The 14178-nt window shown below is 54.4% G+C and overlaps 6 protein-coding genes across 6 annotated transcripts; 3 read left to right on the plus strand and 3 right to left on the minus strand.

Moving 5' to 3' along the window:
• Nucleotides 1–120: 120 nt before the first annotated feature.
• On the plus strand, nucleotides 121–1275 carry INS49_008257 (uncharacterized protein; the record flags this gene model as incomplete). The annotated part of the gene is made up of 3 exons (XM_043169002.1): nucleotides 121–171; nucleotides 259–512; nucleotides 576–1275. 3 exons carry the CDS (start codon nucleotides 121–123, stop codon nucleotides 1273–1275), a joined length of 1005 nt encoding a protein of 334 aa, XP_043026682.1.
• Nucleotides 1276–1456: 181 nt separating this feature from the next.
• Nucleotides 1457–2256, minus strand: INS49_008258 (uncharacterized protein; the record flags this gene model as incomplete). The annotated part of the gene is made up of 3 exons (XM_043169003.1): nucleotides 1457–1960; nucleotides 2020–2133; nucleotides 2188–2256. The coding sequence occupies 3 exons, from the start codon at nucleotides 2254–2256 to the stop codon at nucleotides 1457–1459; spliced, it is 687 nt and encodes a 228-aa protein (XP_043026683.1).
• Nucleotides 2257–2955: 699 nt separating this feature from the next.
• On the plus strand, nucleotides 2956–3726 carry INS49_008259 (uncharacterized protein; the record flags this gene model as incomplete). The annotated part of the gene is made up of 4 exons (XM_043169004.1): nucleotides 2956–2958; nucleotides 3108–3247; nucleotides 3391–3616; nucleotides 3715–3726. The coding sequence occupies 4 exons, from the start codon at nucleotides 2956–2958 to the stop codon at nucleotides 3724–3726; spliced, it is 381 nt and encodes a 126-aa protein (XP_043026684.1).
• A 1322-nt stretch (nucleotides 3727–5048) lies between these two features.
• On the minus strand, nucleotides 5049–7729 carry INS49_008260 (uncharacterized protein; the record flags this gene model as incomplete). The annotated part of the gene is made up of 5 exons (XM_043169005.1): nucleotides 5049–5467; nucleotides 5531–5743; nucleotides 5816–5997; nucleotides 6100–6943; nucleotides 7123–7729. 5 exons carry the CDS (start codon nucleotides 7727–7729, stop codon nucleotides 5049–5051), a joined length of 2265 nt encoding a protein of 754 aa, XP_043026685.1.
• Nucleotides 7730–11328: 3599 nt separating this feature from the next.
• Nucleotides 11329–11801, plus strand: INS49_008261 (uncharacterized protein; the record flags this gene model as incomplete). Its single annotated transcript, XM_043169006.1, has 2 exons — nucleotides 11329–11559; nucleotides 11640–11801. 2 exons carry the CDS (start codon nucleotides 11329–11331, stop codon nucleotides 11799–11801), a joined length of 393 nt encoding a protein of 130 aa, XP_043026686.1.
• A 337-nt stretch (nucleotides 11802–12138) lies between these two features.
• INS49_008262 (uncharacterized protein) lies at nucleotides 12139–13503 on the minus strand (the record flags this gene model as incomplete). Its single annotated transcript, XM_043169007.1, has 4 exons — nucleotides 12139–12305; nucleotides 12362–12996; nucleotides 13050–13202; nucleotides 13283–13503. The coding sequence occupies 4 exons, from the start codon at nucleotides 13501–13503 to the stop codon at nucleotides 12139–12141; spliced, it is 1176 nt and encodes a 391-aa protein (XP_043026687.1).
• Between the last annotated feature and the right edge of the window lie 675 nt (nucleotides 13504–14178).

The following is a 14178-nucleotide window of genomic DNA, read 5'->3' on the forward strand; positions in this document are numbered from 1 at the left end:
ATCCCTGCAGCCTGCAGAATTTCCGAGTGCGAGCTTGATCAAGCTCGACCAGAGCGATCACCTCCAAGCTGCAGCTCGTCCCTGGCCGACATCCGGTGCAAAATTGAGACACCTCACACAATGCTCAAGAGGACGTTGGCACGGCCTCTTTTGGGGCCCTCCAACAGGCCAGTAAATACATGCTTGCTGTGCCAATGGCGAACTTTTGTCACGACCTGCCCTCGCCTCGAAAGCCCCAATCCGAACAAGCTTCCAAAGACCGCGGCTTCGAAGACGACCCAGAGCAATGTCCTTGAAGCAGCCGCTTCGTCCGAGCCAAACCCATTGGCGGATGCACCACGTTCATACGGCAAGAAGATCGAGGAGTTCAAGCCCAAGGTCTTGGCCCGGCCCATTGGCCTGAACCACCCGCCCAGACCGGGTGAGAACACAGGCGTCGATCTCCGTTCTCTCAAGCAGCGGAGGGACGACTTTGTCGACTATGACGCGCATCTGAAGAGGCGCGAACAATTGTGAGCCCGTACCCAGGTCCCGGCCCCTAGACCTTCCGGCGCATCGCTAACCGTGCTCTGCAGAAAGTCGCAGATGGCCCGTCCGTACTTCCGCGACTGGACCAACCTGGCCCTCCATAAGGGCAAGACCTTCCTCGCCCCTCCGCGACTCTTCAAGCACGACAAGTCCCTCTACTTCCCGAACCTGTTTGGTCATACGCTCCTCAAGGACACGAGCCTGGCGCGGGACACGACGCCCGTGCTCGCAGGCAAAGCCACCGTGGTCGCCATATACAGCTCCTTATGGGCTCGCAGGCAGGCCGATTCCTTCATGGGGAAAAAGGAGAATCCTGCGCTGCATGAGATTCTCGACAAGAACAAGGGAAAGGCTCAGCTGGTCCAGATCAACGTTGAGGATACCTCGTACCTGAAGTACTGGGTTGTTCGCCTGCTCGCTGGATCTCTACGGAAAGAAGTTGGCAAGGATAACTGGGACAGGTACTTCCTCGTCAGGAAAGGCATCTCAGATGAGATCAGGGAGTCGATCGGCTATCTGAACAGCAAGGTCGGGTACACGTACCTGGTGGATGGGGACTGGAGAATCCGTTGGGCGGGAAGTGGACCTGCTGAGCCCGATGAGAGAGAGTCCTTAACAAAAGGTCTTGAGAGGCTTCTGGATGAGGCGGATAAGGGAGTCTGGTCTGGATCAAGGCCCGCAGAGAAGACAGCGGAGAAGACCGCAACAGCAGAGGCGAGCGGAAAGAGTACAAGCAGGTGGACATGAAATCCCATCATTGCTTTCATTACACCCCAGGATACTCCATTCAATGTACAAACACATTCTCGTGCCAAGCCTCAAATGTCACCGCCTCAAACGCCATGCCTGCCAAATGTTGATGCATTGCCCACGCCCCGAAACCCACCGCACATGCCCAAACGACCTGTCGCCTGGTCCCGGCCCACTACTATAAGAAGAACCAGAACATCAGAAAGCAAAACGCGACAAAGCTGCCCATGATGACCCCGTCCCTCTGCTTCCTCGCCGATATCCTCCCTATCAGCGAGTTGATGCCGGGCACCTGGCTCGCGGCGAGCGTGATCCTGCGGTTGATGTTGGCGAGAGTCTCCCTCTGCAGGTGGAAGCTCTCCTGGACGGCGTAGGCCTGCGACAGCACGCTGTCGGCGGCGTTGTGGCTGTTGTCGACGCGCCGGCGCTCCTCGAGCATGTAGTCGGCCTCGGCCTGCTCCGGGTTCGACGCGCGGTACGACTCGATGTCGTCGCGGACGTTGGACAGCAGGTTGGCGCGGTTGCGCGCCTCCGAGAGGTTCGACTTGAGGCGGGCCAGGTCCTTGTTGTGAGCGGCGAGCTTCTCGCGCAGCAGGGACAGGTTGTTCTGTTTCAGGGCCGAGGAAGTGAGGGTCGCGTCGGAGTCGAGAAGGCGGTTGAGCTGGGTGATTACGTTCTCTCGCTGTTGGCAGGGGTTGTCAGCCTGACGATGCGGCATGGTATTTGAAACTTGCTTCTCACCTTCTCTAGGAGGTCCTCTAGTCTTGCTTCCGTGGTTCTCTCCTCCTCTGTCGGCTTCTGCGGGATGTTCGGTGCTGTCGAGAACTGCGAGTAGGTATGAAACAGAGACTCGGTCTGCGCCCTGGATTAGCTGCAGCCCTCAAAATTTCCATTGGCATGGCTGCTGACCTGCGACTCTAATGATCGTGCCTGTTGTCGTAGTTGCGCCCAGCCGTTGTTGCCGGTTGAGGATGCCATGGTCGTCCTGGCGGTGGTGTCCGGAGGCGGACTCGGTGTTTCGGCTGGAGCGGTCGCGCACTGGTGGCAACGACACTGGTGCAGGTGCTTGCGCAAGACAACACGCAGGGCGAAGTGCAAATAGAGAAACCGGTCTCTGTCGGTAGAGCAATTGGGGAGCTGGTGTTTCTGGTTTAGGTGATATGCATGTGCATGTAGGGTGGTGCTAAGCTGTTGGATATCTCCGTTGTTAGGACGAGCTGCTGGCCTGTCGTCACACATGCTGGGGAGCCGACACAGACAATGCTGTGGACTTGCCTAGGTAATGGAGAACAGGGTCCATCATAGGATCCTTATCCGGAGGTACCCTGGTAGTGAGACCGGCCACTGTCGGTGACTCGTACTACTGTTTGGACCCCTAGCGTCGCGTCGGGTGGGCCCCCTGAGCACTCAGGCAGAACAGCCATTCGCAAAGGGGCCTAGCGCAGCCTATGTGCTCCTGCAGGCCGTTAGCCTGAGCCTGCAGGCTGCTCACTGCACCGCGCCACGGCAAACGAGTCGGCGACTGCAATACTTTTCTCCGAAAAATTTGACGTGGATTGCCCACAGGCTTTTCCTAAACTCCACCAAGGACGACAGGCGCCTTCCCGTGAACGACCAGCAACTTGCCCTTCTGCCCGCCCCCCGACAGACGACGTTAAATCGACAATACCTGCGAAAATGGTGCGTTACGACTCCGATCCCGAATTTCTGCGAAGCTCTGGGCGGCAATTGAGCTGTGGGAGTGCTTTTCCTGCAGCTCAATCGACCCCCACTACCAGCCGACCGCGATTGACGACTGCTCCTCGGACGGGTCACTGACAATGTCGCAGTCTTCCAGCAAGATCAAGGCCGGCCAGCTGTGGTCCAAGAACAAGGACGAGCTCACCAAGACCCTCGGCGAGCTGAAGACCGAGCTCGGCCAGCTGCGCATCCAGAAGATCGCCTCCTCCGGCACCAAGCTGAACAAGATGTGAGCGGAAACCCGAACTCCACACGGAACATACACACATGCCACACGATCCACCGAAACCGTCACGCTTCGTGCCCGAGCACTGCAGGATGCATGGGAATGGACAAGGAGCATGGGAGCTAACGTTGGGGTTCTATCTGCAGCCACGACCTCCGAAAGTCGATCGCCCGCGTCCTCACCATCATCAACGCTAAGGAGCGACACAACCTGCGCCTCTTCTACAAGAACAAGAAGTACCTGCCCCTCGACCTCCGCCCCAAGCAGACCCGCGCCATCCGTCGCCGCCTGTCTCCTGAGGACGCCGCAAGGAAGCTGGAGAAGACAAAGAAGCGCCAGCAGCACTTCCCTCAGCGCAAATACGCCATCAAGGTTCGTCTACAATGAAACACCTACAGGCAACGAAGGATCCATGGGTGCAACCATGGCTGGGCTGGGCATGCAATGTGCTAACGAATGCGATGTTCCAGGCTTCCGCATAAAGTGGCAAACGGCGTCGGCATTTGAGGGTTTTTGGTAATTGAAGCAGGTCAAAGCAAAAAGGCTACAGGTCGCTGGCGTGGTTTTTCGAGAATCAAAAAGACGATTCCACGCATTCTCGTATGGCATCACAGGGCAAAACCTGTTTTCCGCTACGGGTCTCGGTGTTATGAGGATATATGACAGCAAGCCCGGATACCTAGTCAACCAGATAGCTCCAAAAGAGAGCTCGAGTTGACTTCACACCACCACCTACGCTCTGTGCCCCGTGTGAAAGGTCAAGGCTGAAACTATCCAGACGGTGCGGCGGTCAAAGACACTCAAGCGATATCGATGAACTTGGTTCGGTCATCGAAGGCTTTCCCACGCTGGCTTGCAATCACAATCACCGGGGATGTCGAAGATGCTATCGATGCTGTGTACTTGGAAGAATAGACTAGATTGCTAGTCAGTTCCCGCCCGAAAGTACCATTCTTGCCTGCTCCGTGCTGTCCAGCCCACTTTCTGTGCTTTATTTCCTAGCTGAGATCTTTGGACATTCACCGGATACCCATGAGCTGGTCAACAAGTCTGCGCATTACCCATAATTTTCGGCCAAATGGAAATATACAGTGAACGCTCACCCCAACACACACCTCAACCAAGATTACCACAACCTCTTTATTTCTGTTCAACGGCGTTCAGGGAACTCGTAGCGAGTGGTCTCACGTCTCCAGTCCCGAGTAGAAACTGTGTGTTTACAGGTTTGCGTATCATCAATCATTACATAGAAGTTTTGCTGGGCCTGCGAGCAGCACTGAGAGTTGAATCAGCTGAAAATCATTGCCTTTACACACATTCATACAAGTAATGTACGATGACGTCTTGTCTGAATCAATTCTGGTAATAAAAATTATCATACGTTGACGGTCACGCCAGCACATATGTGGCTCGTGTCGAAGAGAGCAGAGGGCCCCAGAAAGAACAAGACAATGGTAATGAGCCAGGAATAAAAGCTAATTCACTTCAAAAAGCACCAAATATCCATGTTCGCCATGGCTTCCATCTCCTTTCCCCCCTCTCCTCCCTTTTCCACCTCTTCCTCTATTGGGCGAGACTTTGTCCTACTGAACGCCAACCGCTGTGCATATTTCTGGTATTGTGGGTATCATCTCATCATGCCATGCGCTTTTACCTCTTGGTCCCTGGTGTCGAACTGCGTATTTAACCCGTCCTAAGACCTGGTTGAGACTGCGCGCAAAGGAATAGACCAAAAAAAAAATTATGGCTAAAACGGAAATTGAAAGCAAAGAAAAAATGAAAATAAGATGTGGTGCTTGCTACTCTACCAGGCTGACCCAGCAAAGTTCTGAAGTGGCTGGTTGAAATTGTACGCCGCTCCATTGGGAATCGCACCACCGACTGCGAAGGGTTGCTGCTGCATGGGCATAGTGTTGTATCCCGTGCCGGCCGGGGGGCTGTATAGCATCTGGGTGTTTTGTGAAGACATCTGTCCATATTGCAGGACAGAGGGCGAGTTCATCGGAGCCGCCATGCTGCCTGTGTTCTCTTGGCCGGAGAAGTGTTTGACAGTCGCCAGTTCTGGGACGAAGTCCTCGTGAGCAGCCTGTACAGGTTGAGAAGCCTGCTGCGATGGGAGACGCGAGGCCTTGTTGCTTCCCGCCACACTGCTACTGCTGGAACGACTATTCCGGGCGCTAGATTCGCGACGAAATGTCATGGGCGCGACAAGATGTTTTACTTCTGATTACCAAGATGTGTTAGCAAATGTGAATCGGTCTCGAACGCAGAGCTCATGTTTCTCACCTTCGGGGCGACGCTTATGGACTGTTTCTAAGTGCCGGCGGCACTGATCCAGTCTGTTGAATCTCTTATCGCATAAAGGTTCAGGGCACGCGTGGCGACCAACGGCATCGTGTGTCCTCCGATGCTTGGAGAGGTTCGAGGACTCGCCGAACAAGGTGCCACAGATTTCACACTTCAGCGGCTTCACATGGGTATGTGTGCGTATGTGCATGGCTGTGAGTGTCACCAGTCAGCTGCTATTCTCTCGTTTTACCGCTGGTACAATTTTTTGTTGGTTCAGCTTACTTAGAGCGCTCTGCTGCCTGAAGGCCTTCCCGCAGATGTCACATTTCAGTGGCTTGGCGTTTTTGTGGATTAGGACATGCTGCGTCAGGGCCTGTTTCGCAGAGAAGGATTGTACGCAATGATCACACTTGAAGGGCTTGTCTGGATACACAGTTAATCTCGGGTATGGGCCGTGAGTAAGACTACACTTACATTGGGTATGCGTTAGCATGTGGCGTTTGACTTTGCTTTTCTGTGCAAATGGCTTGTGCCTGCGTCCACAATCGGCCCAACCACAAACGTACCCACCATCAGCCTTTGGCATGTTCTCGACGTGTTCAGCCTGCACATGTATCTCGAGCTGGTGTGCATTTTCGAAAACCATTCCGCACTTGGATGCCCCTTGCTCCCAGAGGCACACCGATTGTGCGGTATCCTGCATTTGGCTGTCGCCCGATGCACAGGAGTCGGCCGGGGAATTTGGCACTTCCTGACCAGCATCGGACGCCGATGCGTGGTAACTAGCTCCGCTTGGAGATGCGAGATGGCCAAGGTTTTGATTCGATGGTGATGGCAACTGTTCATTGCCGAATGCGAAAAGCCCCCTTTGATGACCAGGCGTTACGGGTTGTTGTGCAAAGTTGTTGTTCGACGGACCATATGCAGATGCGGTTTCCATGCCTGAGAAATCCAAAACTGGTTGGTTTGGGTGCTGCAGCTGCATATTCTGAACATACTGAAAGCCCTGATCCATGAGCGGGACTAGCTGGCCGTGCTGAGCATGCTGTTGGATATGCAGCGAAGCCTGCAATGGATCTTGAAAGGGCACACCGCATTCCCCGGGAAAATTGCCGCTGCTGTTAGCATGACCTTGGAAATCCACCATACCATTCTGCCCTGAGGCTCCTGGCAGAGCAGGAGCATGGCAATGGGGATTAGGTCCCAGGGCGAAGATATTGAAAGGGTCAACTTGGATTAGATCGCCTTGTTGGTCAAGTTGCTGTTGGGAGTCATGAGCCTGCGCCTGTGTTTGATACAGGTGCGCAAAGGTAGCATGCGACCCTGGGTCGGGACAGCCGGGACCTGCCTCTTGGGCGAAGTTGAAGTCATAGTTATGTTCACCCATGTTCTGTTCGTACAGATTCGGTTCTATGGAAGCGTAAGCCATGATTCGGACGAGCAAGCCAAGTGGGTAGGAAGATCCGTGAAAGAATGCTATGTGGACAGCTGAAGAGGTCCTTGTAGACCTTTTCGCACAGTGACCAGAGCAATACCTTTCGGCTCTGTGGATATTGTCTGGCTATGGAAAAAAGAATTATTAAACTTACGGTCCTGAAAAGACACGAGGTTTGCACTGGCTTCCTTCGCACTCGTCATAGTCTGCAAAATGAAGGCGCTATGGGCGACATCAGGCTCGACAACAGGTCTCGTGCAGTTTTCGTCTCTACAGGCAGTGACGAAGTCGCATGTACCCGCACTACACGGGCCTTTGCTTCCTGAGCATTGGCTATCACAAGAAGCGTTACTTTCTGCCTCAGACGGAGCGTAGTCCTCGAGAAGCTCGTCATTTTGAGGTGGCGGACCAGGTGCCTCGTGCCGCGAAACCAACGACACCATCTCGGTTGCCGTTGGATCAGGGTCGTCGCAGCCAGGAGATGGCATCCTGGACTGCGGTTTCCCAGTATTAGCCTCAGGGAAGGTGTCACCGGCATTGGGTGACTGGGGAGAAGGAGATGCGACATCATGGCTAGCGAAACCAGTGAAGGTCGGGTAAGGAATAGCACTGAACGTGGCCCCATTGTCGTGGTGATTTTGGCGAGAAACGAGACCAAGGCCTTGGCAGCCTGCTCCAATCAGGCATGTGTCGTCGTGCGCCGAGAATTCGTGGACTGAGGCGTTCCCAAAGGGTGCCATACTAAGCACCAAGTCATCCATGGCGGGCCTGTTGACGCTTCCGTCTGGAAACGAGCTGTCGAAGGCGCTATGTGCCGGTCCAGATTGCAGCCAGAAGTTCTGGACGGGTATCGGGCTGGTCGCTAGGGAGAGGGAGGAACCGTGATGGTCCCCGGCTGGCGACTTTCCAAGGGTCCCACGATTTCAAGTCATGTCGTGGTCAGAAGGTTTGGTGAGGGTATATACTAGTGGTTGACGAAGAGTAGCTCGCGGTGAAAGAATGGTGGACGGACAGAACCTGGAGATGAATGGCCCGAGGCGAGGAGGTGTGCAATCCCGCGGGGTGACGTTGGAAGAGGAGGGCAGTGGAGGGGACTGATGTGAGGCAGAATTGGACAGGACATTGAGAACCTTGATGGTCGTCGCTGCATTCGGGTCCGGGTCGGCGTGTACTTAGTCAGCCGAATCTGATTGGCTCTCGATGCTGGAATACTCTGGTACTTTGGTACTTTGGTCCTTTGGTACTTTGGTATTTCAGAACCTGCATACGGGTAGCGGGCAACGACGGGCAACGGGAACGGTGCAGAGCCGGATCCAATGGAGTGGGGAGACATCTGGTATCTTGAGAACTCGAGTCACAACTGTCGCCGTCGAGAGCGCCTCTGTTGGGCCAGGCTGGGATGGGTTCCACCCACTTAGTTGCACCGCTTGCAGGGAAGTTAAATTGTGTATGCCTCGTCTGGGATACAGCAGGGTAAGTGTGTTATGTGGTGGAAAAGTCAGAAGCGTCGTCCTGACTCAAACGGCGAAACGGCCAAACGGCGCTCACCAGTCTGTGTGTTTATGACCAGCAAAGGGCAAGCAGGGCAGGGAGAGTAGAACATATGGGCACATTGCTGCTGGTCTAGACCTGATTCAGTGTTACAGGTGGTCAGACCAGCCCTTGTTTTGGTGCCATATGGCAGATTGTCCGATGGTCTTGATAGTGCAGTTTACCACACGACGTCACATCCGCTCCAATGCGAAAGTGCTGGTCTACACTGAGCTCATGAACATGCTAGCACGCGTGGACGTTATGATGACGTTGAAACACTCACGGTACCATTCGGACTGACATCCAAGAATTTTCCTCTTTGAATTAGGTTTGGATATTATTGCTTCAAACTGCCCGTTCTGTAAGAGCTTCCGTGATGGCACAGCTGTATAAGACTGCGCTCGACTTCCAGATCCTTCAGACAATCCTATACTTTTAATACAAGTGTTATGGCGCAAGAGTAACAAGCGCCAACTTAGCTTCTGCGATGAAGCAATGTCTTGGTGACTCGAAAGGGAAATGGATGCAAGTGAGGGCTCTGCTGTCATGAGAGCCCTATGGTAGTGTTTTTTCAAATATTCTCGTCACTCTGCAGATGAGCAGCTCGATAATGTTGTACAAGATGCGTGCGTGGTCAGTCGGACCATGTCTAATAACTTGCCAACTGGTTGGTGAAGTTATCTTCCGCATGTCTTCAATTCGGCTCATATCATAAGATTTCGTGCCGTCCCCAGTCGCGTAGGGTTGTTGTCAAGAACTTTGTTCATCATTTTCGTTTTCCTCTTCAACCACGCGAAGGAAGATCGGATAAATACTGTCACATGTGCTGTTATTGTATAACCAGCTTCAGAATCCGAGACATCTGAGCTGGGCAGCAACTTCAGTGCGTAGGCCAAGTTGAGTCTGTCAGCTGGTACCTCCATCAGAATGTCAGTGGCACGTTTGATGCCACACTCATCCAATCTGCTGTTATGGTAAAAGTAGCTACTTTTGTGTCACATCTCCACCAAAAATGTATTGGCATGCACAGCCTTGACTGCATTTCTAGTTAGAGCAGTCCTCGTGGTCCAGAGAACATCACAATGCTGTGAGAGTCTTTAGAGTTGTAGATTTGTGAGGACAACCAGGCGGGCATTCTTATCGTTCGGTCATCCGAGGGTTCTGACCGTGCCAGCTCTGTTTGATGTGGTCAGCAAGTCCAAAGAGGGTGTCAGCCAAGTGCAAGATCTCATACGACTGCCACTTGGAGCCCGCTGCCACAGTCGCAAATGTCTGGTTGAGAAATGCCTCTTCTCTTGTGGCTAAATGGTGCAATAGTATCGAGGAGGGACGGAAGCCGCAATCGTAACAAGATTTCCAGGGAACGGATGGTCAAAAGAGCCTCCGTCACTCTCCCCATGTTCTGCCCTTTTCTCTCCTCGATCCACACACAATCAACACTTCAGTCCCATCTTCAGAATCTTTGACTTTAAGCCCAGGAGCCAACCGACATACCTCTCATCTCTTGCCTGTTTCATCACAACACCAGGAGACCCGTTTCCACAGCCCTCCCTATTCCCGCGGACCGGCACCGTCGTCACTGATCGACGAGCCCTAATTGGCCTGGACACTTGTTCAACCACAGTTTCAACACCATTTCATCTCCATCCCCATCCCAGTTGCCTCCACTTGGTGGCATTGACAACCATTCTGCCCTCTGTGTCTCATCCTACTTGAACTTGTGCGCCGCAACGGCATCGCCCCAGTCTTATTCCGCTCTGTGTCGCGGATCATCATTGGCAGCGTTCGGAGGTTGACATCACCTTTACAACAAGGTGGATGCCCCCAGTGTCAGTTTTCCAGTGGCTGCTGGCAGTACAACATGCAGGCTGGAACAGACCGGAGAGAAGTGAAGTAGAGGAAGCTGCTTTTATAGAGGGCAGATGTCGATTTGTGCGATTTGACGCAAGTGACAGTCTACTTTGTAGACCAACATGCACATCTTGGATGGTACTGTTGTTCGACTGCATGCTAAGCCCATCCGTCTCTGAAATCAAAATGTCTAATGTCTTCTAGCGGTCACCTGGACATATTTAGTACGTCGTACCTACATTAAACAAAAATCCCCAGGCTCGCTGGAAGCTTGAGGGGCTGCATGATCGGATGATTTCTCGAGTCTTAATTTGAGCCTTGATTTGCTGGCTTCGCCATGGCCGATTCTCTGATGTCGGTTTGGTTTGTGCTCTGTGTTCCAGAGGCTGTCGGCCAGGGTCGGTCTTGTGAGCCGGAGCCCGCAGGGCCTGAGAAGCGATTGATTAGTCTACACTTACCCCTCCCCCTCCCCCCGATCATTAGAGCAGTGCCAAGTGCTGGGGCTGTGCTTGCTCCGGGCTGGTGCTGATAGACCTAAGTAGCGTCTGCCAAGCTACACCTCCACAGGGCGACCCGTTTGATCAACCCCGTGAGAGGCGATATCCGACTCCAGACGTCCTTTCTCTCTCCGAGGGAACCACACCGGACGAACCAGATGCTGGAAAATCTGACTTGCTACACCTGAAAAACCCCAGTCCAACTCATACAAGCCCTCGCAGCAGCTACCTACTCACTAGCCCCACAAAGCAATCACCTCTCTCGCCACACTCATCCCCTCATTTGCCACTATCTCAGCCCGCCCGCAGTTGACGAAGCCCCCCGAGCGCCATTAATCACGCGGCCGGCCCACCACCTAGGTCGCTTCCATCACAATCCACTACTGAGTTAAATCCGCATTGACTGCGCCGAGGTCCTGATCGTTTCTCTCACGGGTGCCGTTCAAGCCCGGGCCCAGGTCCAGGCACCGCACGGAGAGATGGGTGCCCTCTGCGGCAAGGAGTCGAGGGACGACAACTTCACCGGGCCAGGCCGCCGGCTGGACTCCCCGCCGGCAGAGAGGGCCACCGCGCCGCTACCCAGCAACAAGCGAGTCGTCGGCGGGCCCCCGCGGACGCTGGGAGGCCCGCCAACCGCGAGCGGTGATGGTGGTGGGGCTTCTGCCGCAGATGCCACCGAGGCAAGGCGCAGGGCTGCCGACGCCGCCCAGGTAAGATAGCCCGACCCGGACGGATTGGGGAGGATATTACCACCGGCCGCGTGGCTTCGGGAACTGACGATTCTCCTTAGGCAAGAGCGAAAGCTGCAGAAGACAAGGCCACGGGCAAGTTGAGCAGCCAGCTGCAGCAGCAGAAGAAGCAGACCATGAATGAGACCATGAAGCAGGCCGCCGAGGAGGAGACGCGGCGGAGGGAGATCGAGACGGCAAATGAGCAGCGTAACTACAACTGACGAGCGTCTGGGTTTGGTTCACATTCCGGCGTACTGGACAGTTTGAATTCTTCACTTGGGCAAAGCGAGCCCCCGGAGTATCTTGACAATGCTGTGTCTAAATCTTATTCTATCTCGAACATCTGCCATCTGCGCACCTCATGACACTATGGCTATGCACTCTCTGTGGTTAGGCCGTGAGATTCCCACTGCTTCGTCATGCGCTCTAGCCGTGTGCATGTGGCTCTGTGTACCAGATCTTGACGGTATACTACTCTCATAGCCACACCAGAAATTGAGTTTCAGCAAGATGATTCTCAGCCATGGGTATCTGAAACGTCTTTTCTGGCTTGTCGGGCTAGACTCTCTTCCCCTGTGCCAACAGATCTCCCACTTTCGGCGGCAGGACCAGGGCACTTCTATCATTGCGTCTGTAGAAATCCGCAATCACCAAGGCCGTGTTTTCAGGCACATCCTCATGGACGAAATGGCCAGCCTCCGGGAAGATATGCAAGGCGTATTTGCCTGCAAAAGTGATTAGCTTCAACGTTAGCATGAGCACGAACGACTGCAATGCTCACCTTGCATCTGGCCTATGGTCAACTCCTTATCCAGCCGGTCAGTTCCGGCCAGGATCAGCAGCTTCCCACCCTTGGCCTCGAGGAACTTCTTGCTCAGGCCCACGAACCAGTCCGACCAGAAGGGCTCTGTTGCTGCGAGGTCCGTCCTCCATTTCCAGGGCCTGCTCACACCGGGAGTTGGGTCCTGCGTCAACAGGCCGGGAACGCTCGTGCGTGCTGAGATCGAGTTGCGGAGTGTTCTCGACCGAATGTGCCAGTCAATTCCGGCTTGGATCGAGGCGAAGCCTGTGGGTCTGGTGGACAGGTATGTCGTCATGCTCTGGAGGGCGTCCATGGCTGAGCCCTCGACGACGTCGAGTACGGCGTATCCGAGGAGCGAAGACCCCAGGGCATGGGATTTTGCGAGATCCGTCACGACAGCTCCTCCCAGGGAGTGACCAACAAGTACAATCGGAGGGAGTTCCTTCCAGCCCATCTGCGCCTGGGTCTGCCGGATGACAGACAGCAGATCAGAGCGTAGGGTCTCCAGGCTCAGGTCGAGGGGCGCATCTGTAGCTGTAACTGTCGATCCGTGGCCCCTCGCGTCTAGAGACAGGATGCCTGCCGATGGCAGCCGCTTCCTGATCTCAGAGAACCTACCACGGCGAACGACAAGCCAGATGATCCACCGCCGTGGTGCGTTACGAACAGTGGTCCCTTATCGCCAGGGGAGGTCAGATAGGCATGGTGTGTGATTTGGGCGGCCCCAGACTCGTCCTTCTGGCCTTCGAGGAAGAGCTCCCGTTCAAAGTACGTTGTCCAAGGTATCTGGTCCAACGTTCTGCCTCCTCCTCTTGGGGGACTGGTTCAGTTCAATTAGTAATGTGATTTGGGAACCCTTGGACCAGGGTACCTGAACCTTGAATGCACCACACAACTTACCCTAATGGTCTGGCAAAGAGCTTCCTGCTCGGAGTGGGGACCACCGTGCCCGTGGACGAGGCCGACGAGGCCGACGAGGAGTCGTCATCCAGGATTTCAGGGAGCTCCCCTATGCGACCGTTCTCCTCCTCCTCCTCCTCCTCCTCGTCTAGCTCGTTGAAGACGTCTGCATTGCTCAACTCCATCTTCTTCTTCGCCCACGCCTTCTGCAGGTCACTCATCTTGAGTGCGCGAAGCTCCGTATGTGCCGATGCCGTGATCCGTCATCTAGCCCGACCGCCGGCGATCGATGGATGAGACTCCTCTCAGGCCTGCATGGGGGAGGCGAACAGGGTTGAGCGGGTGGCACGCTTTGGCGGGCAACACGTGGTGGTGTCGCGCTTGGGAGAAGTAATGGAGGCACTACAGGGAAACGGCTTTTAAGATAACTATCAGTTCATGTGCCAGTGCGCATGCAGGCCGTTGAAAATCGAAACGTACGTCACCGTACATGTGCTGTCGGTGGGTGCGTTTTGGGCGGCTTTGGCCGCGGCGAGGGGATAGACTACCTGGTAACTCACTCAGTCTGGCGGCTTCCCAATGCATGTGGGGGCAGGTACAGTGCCCTACACAGTGCGGCGGAACATGCCCTTTCATCACTCAGGTGGAATCATAATGAAGACTGGCAATTTGGAATCCGGCTAACCTTTTGAAAGAGTCGCATCTTCTGAATCATCAAAAATCTGTATAAGCCATGTGGTTGAAGGTTCTGCTTCAGTGGCGGCAGCCACCACTCAAAGTGGGTTGGCCCTTCTTCCAATGCGGAAGTACTTAGATACTTATTGCTCCTGATAATGATCCCATACGGAGAACCACAAATATGTGCTGAGTGCGTGATGCTGGAATCAGTCCAGAAG

The sequence above is a fragment of the Diaporthe citri genome (genome assembly GCF_014595645.1).
Source record: "Diaporthe citri strain NFHF-8-4 chromosome Unknown scaffold_3, whole genome shotgun sequence".
NCBI lineage: Eukaryota > Fungi > Ascomycota > Sordariomycetes > Diaporthales > Diaporthaceae > Diaporthe > Diaporthe citri.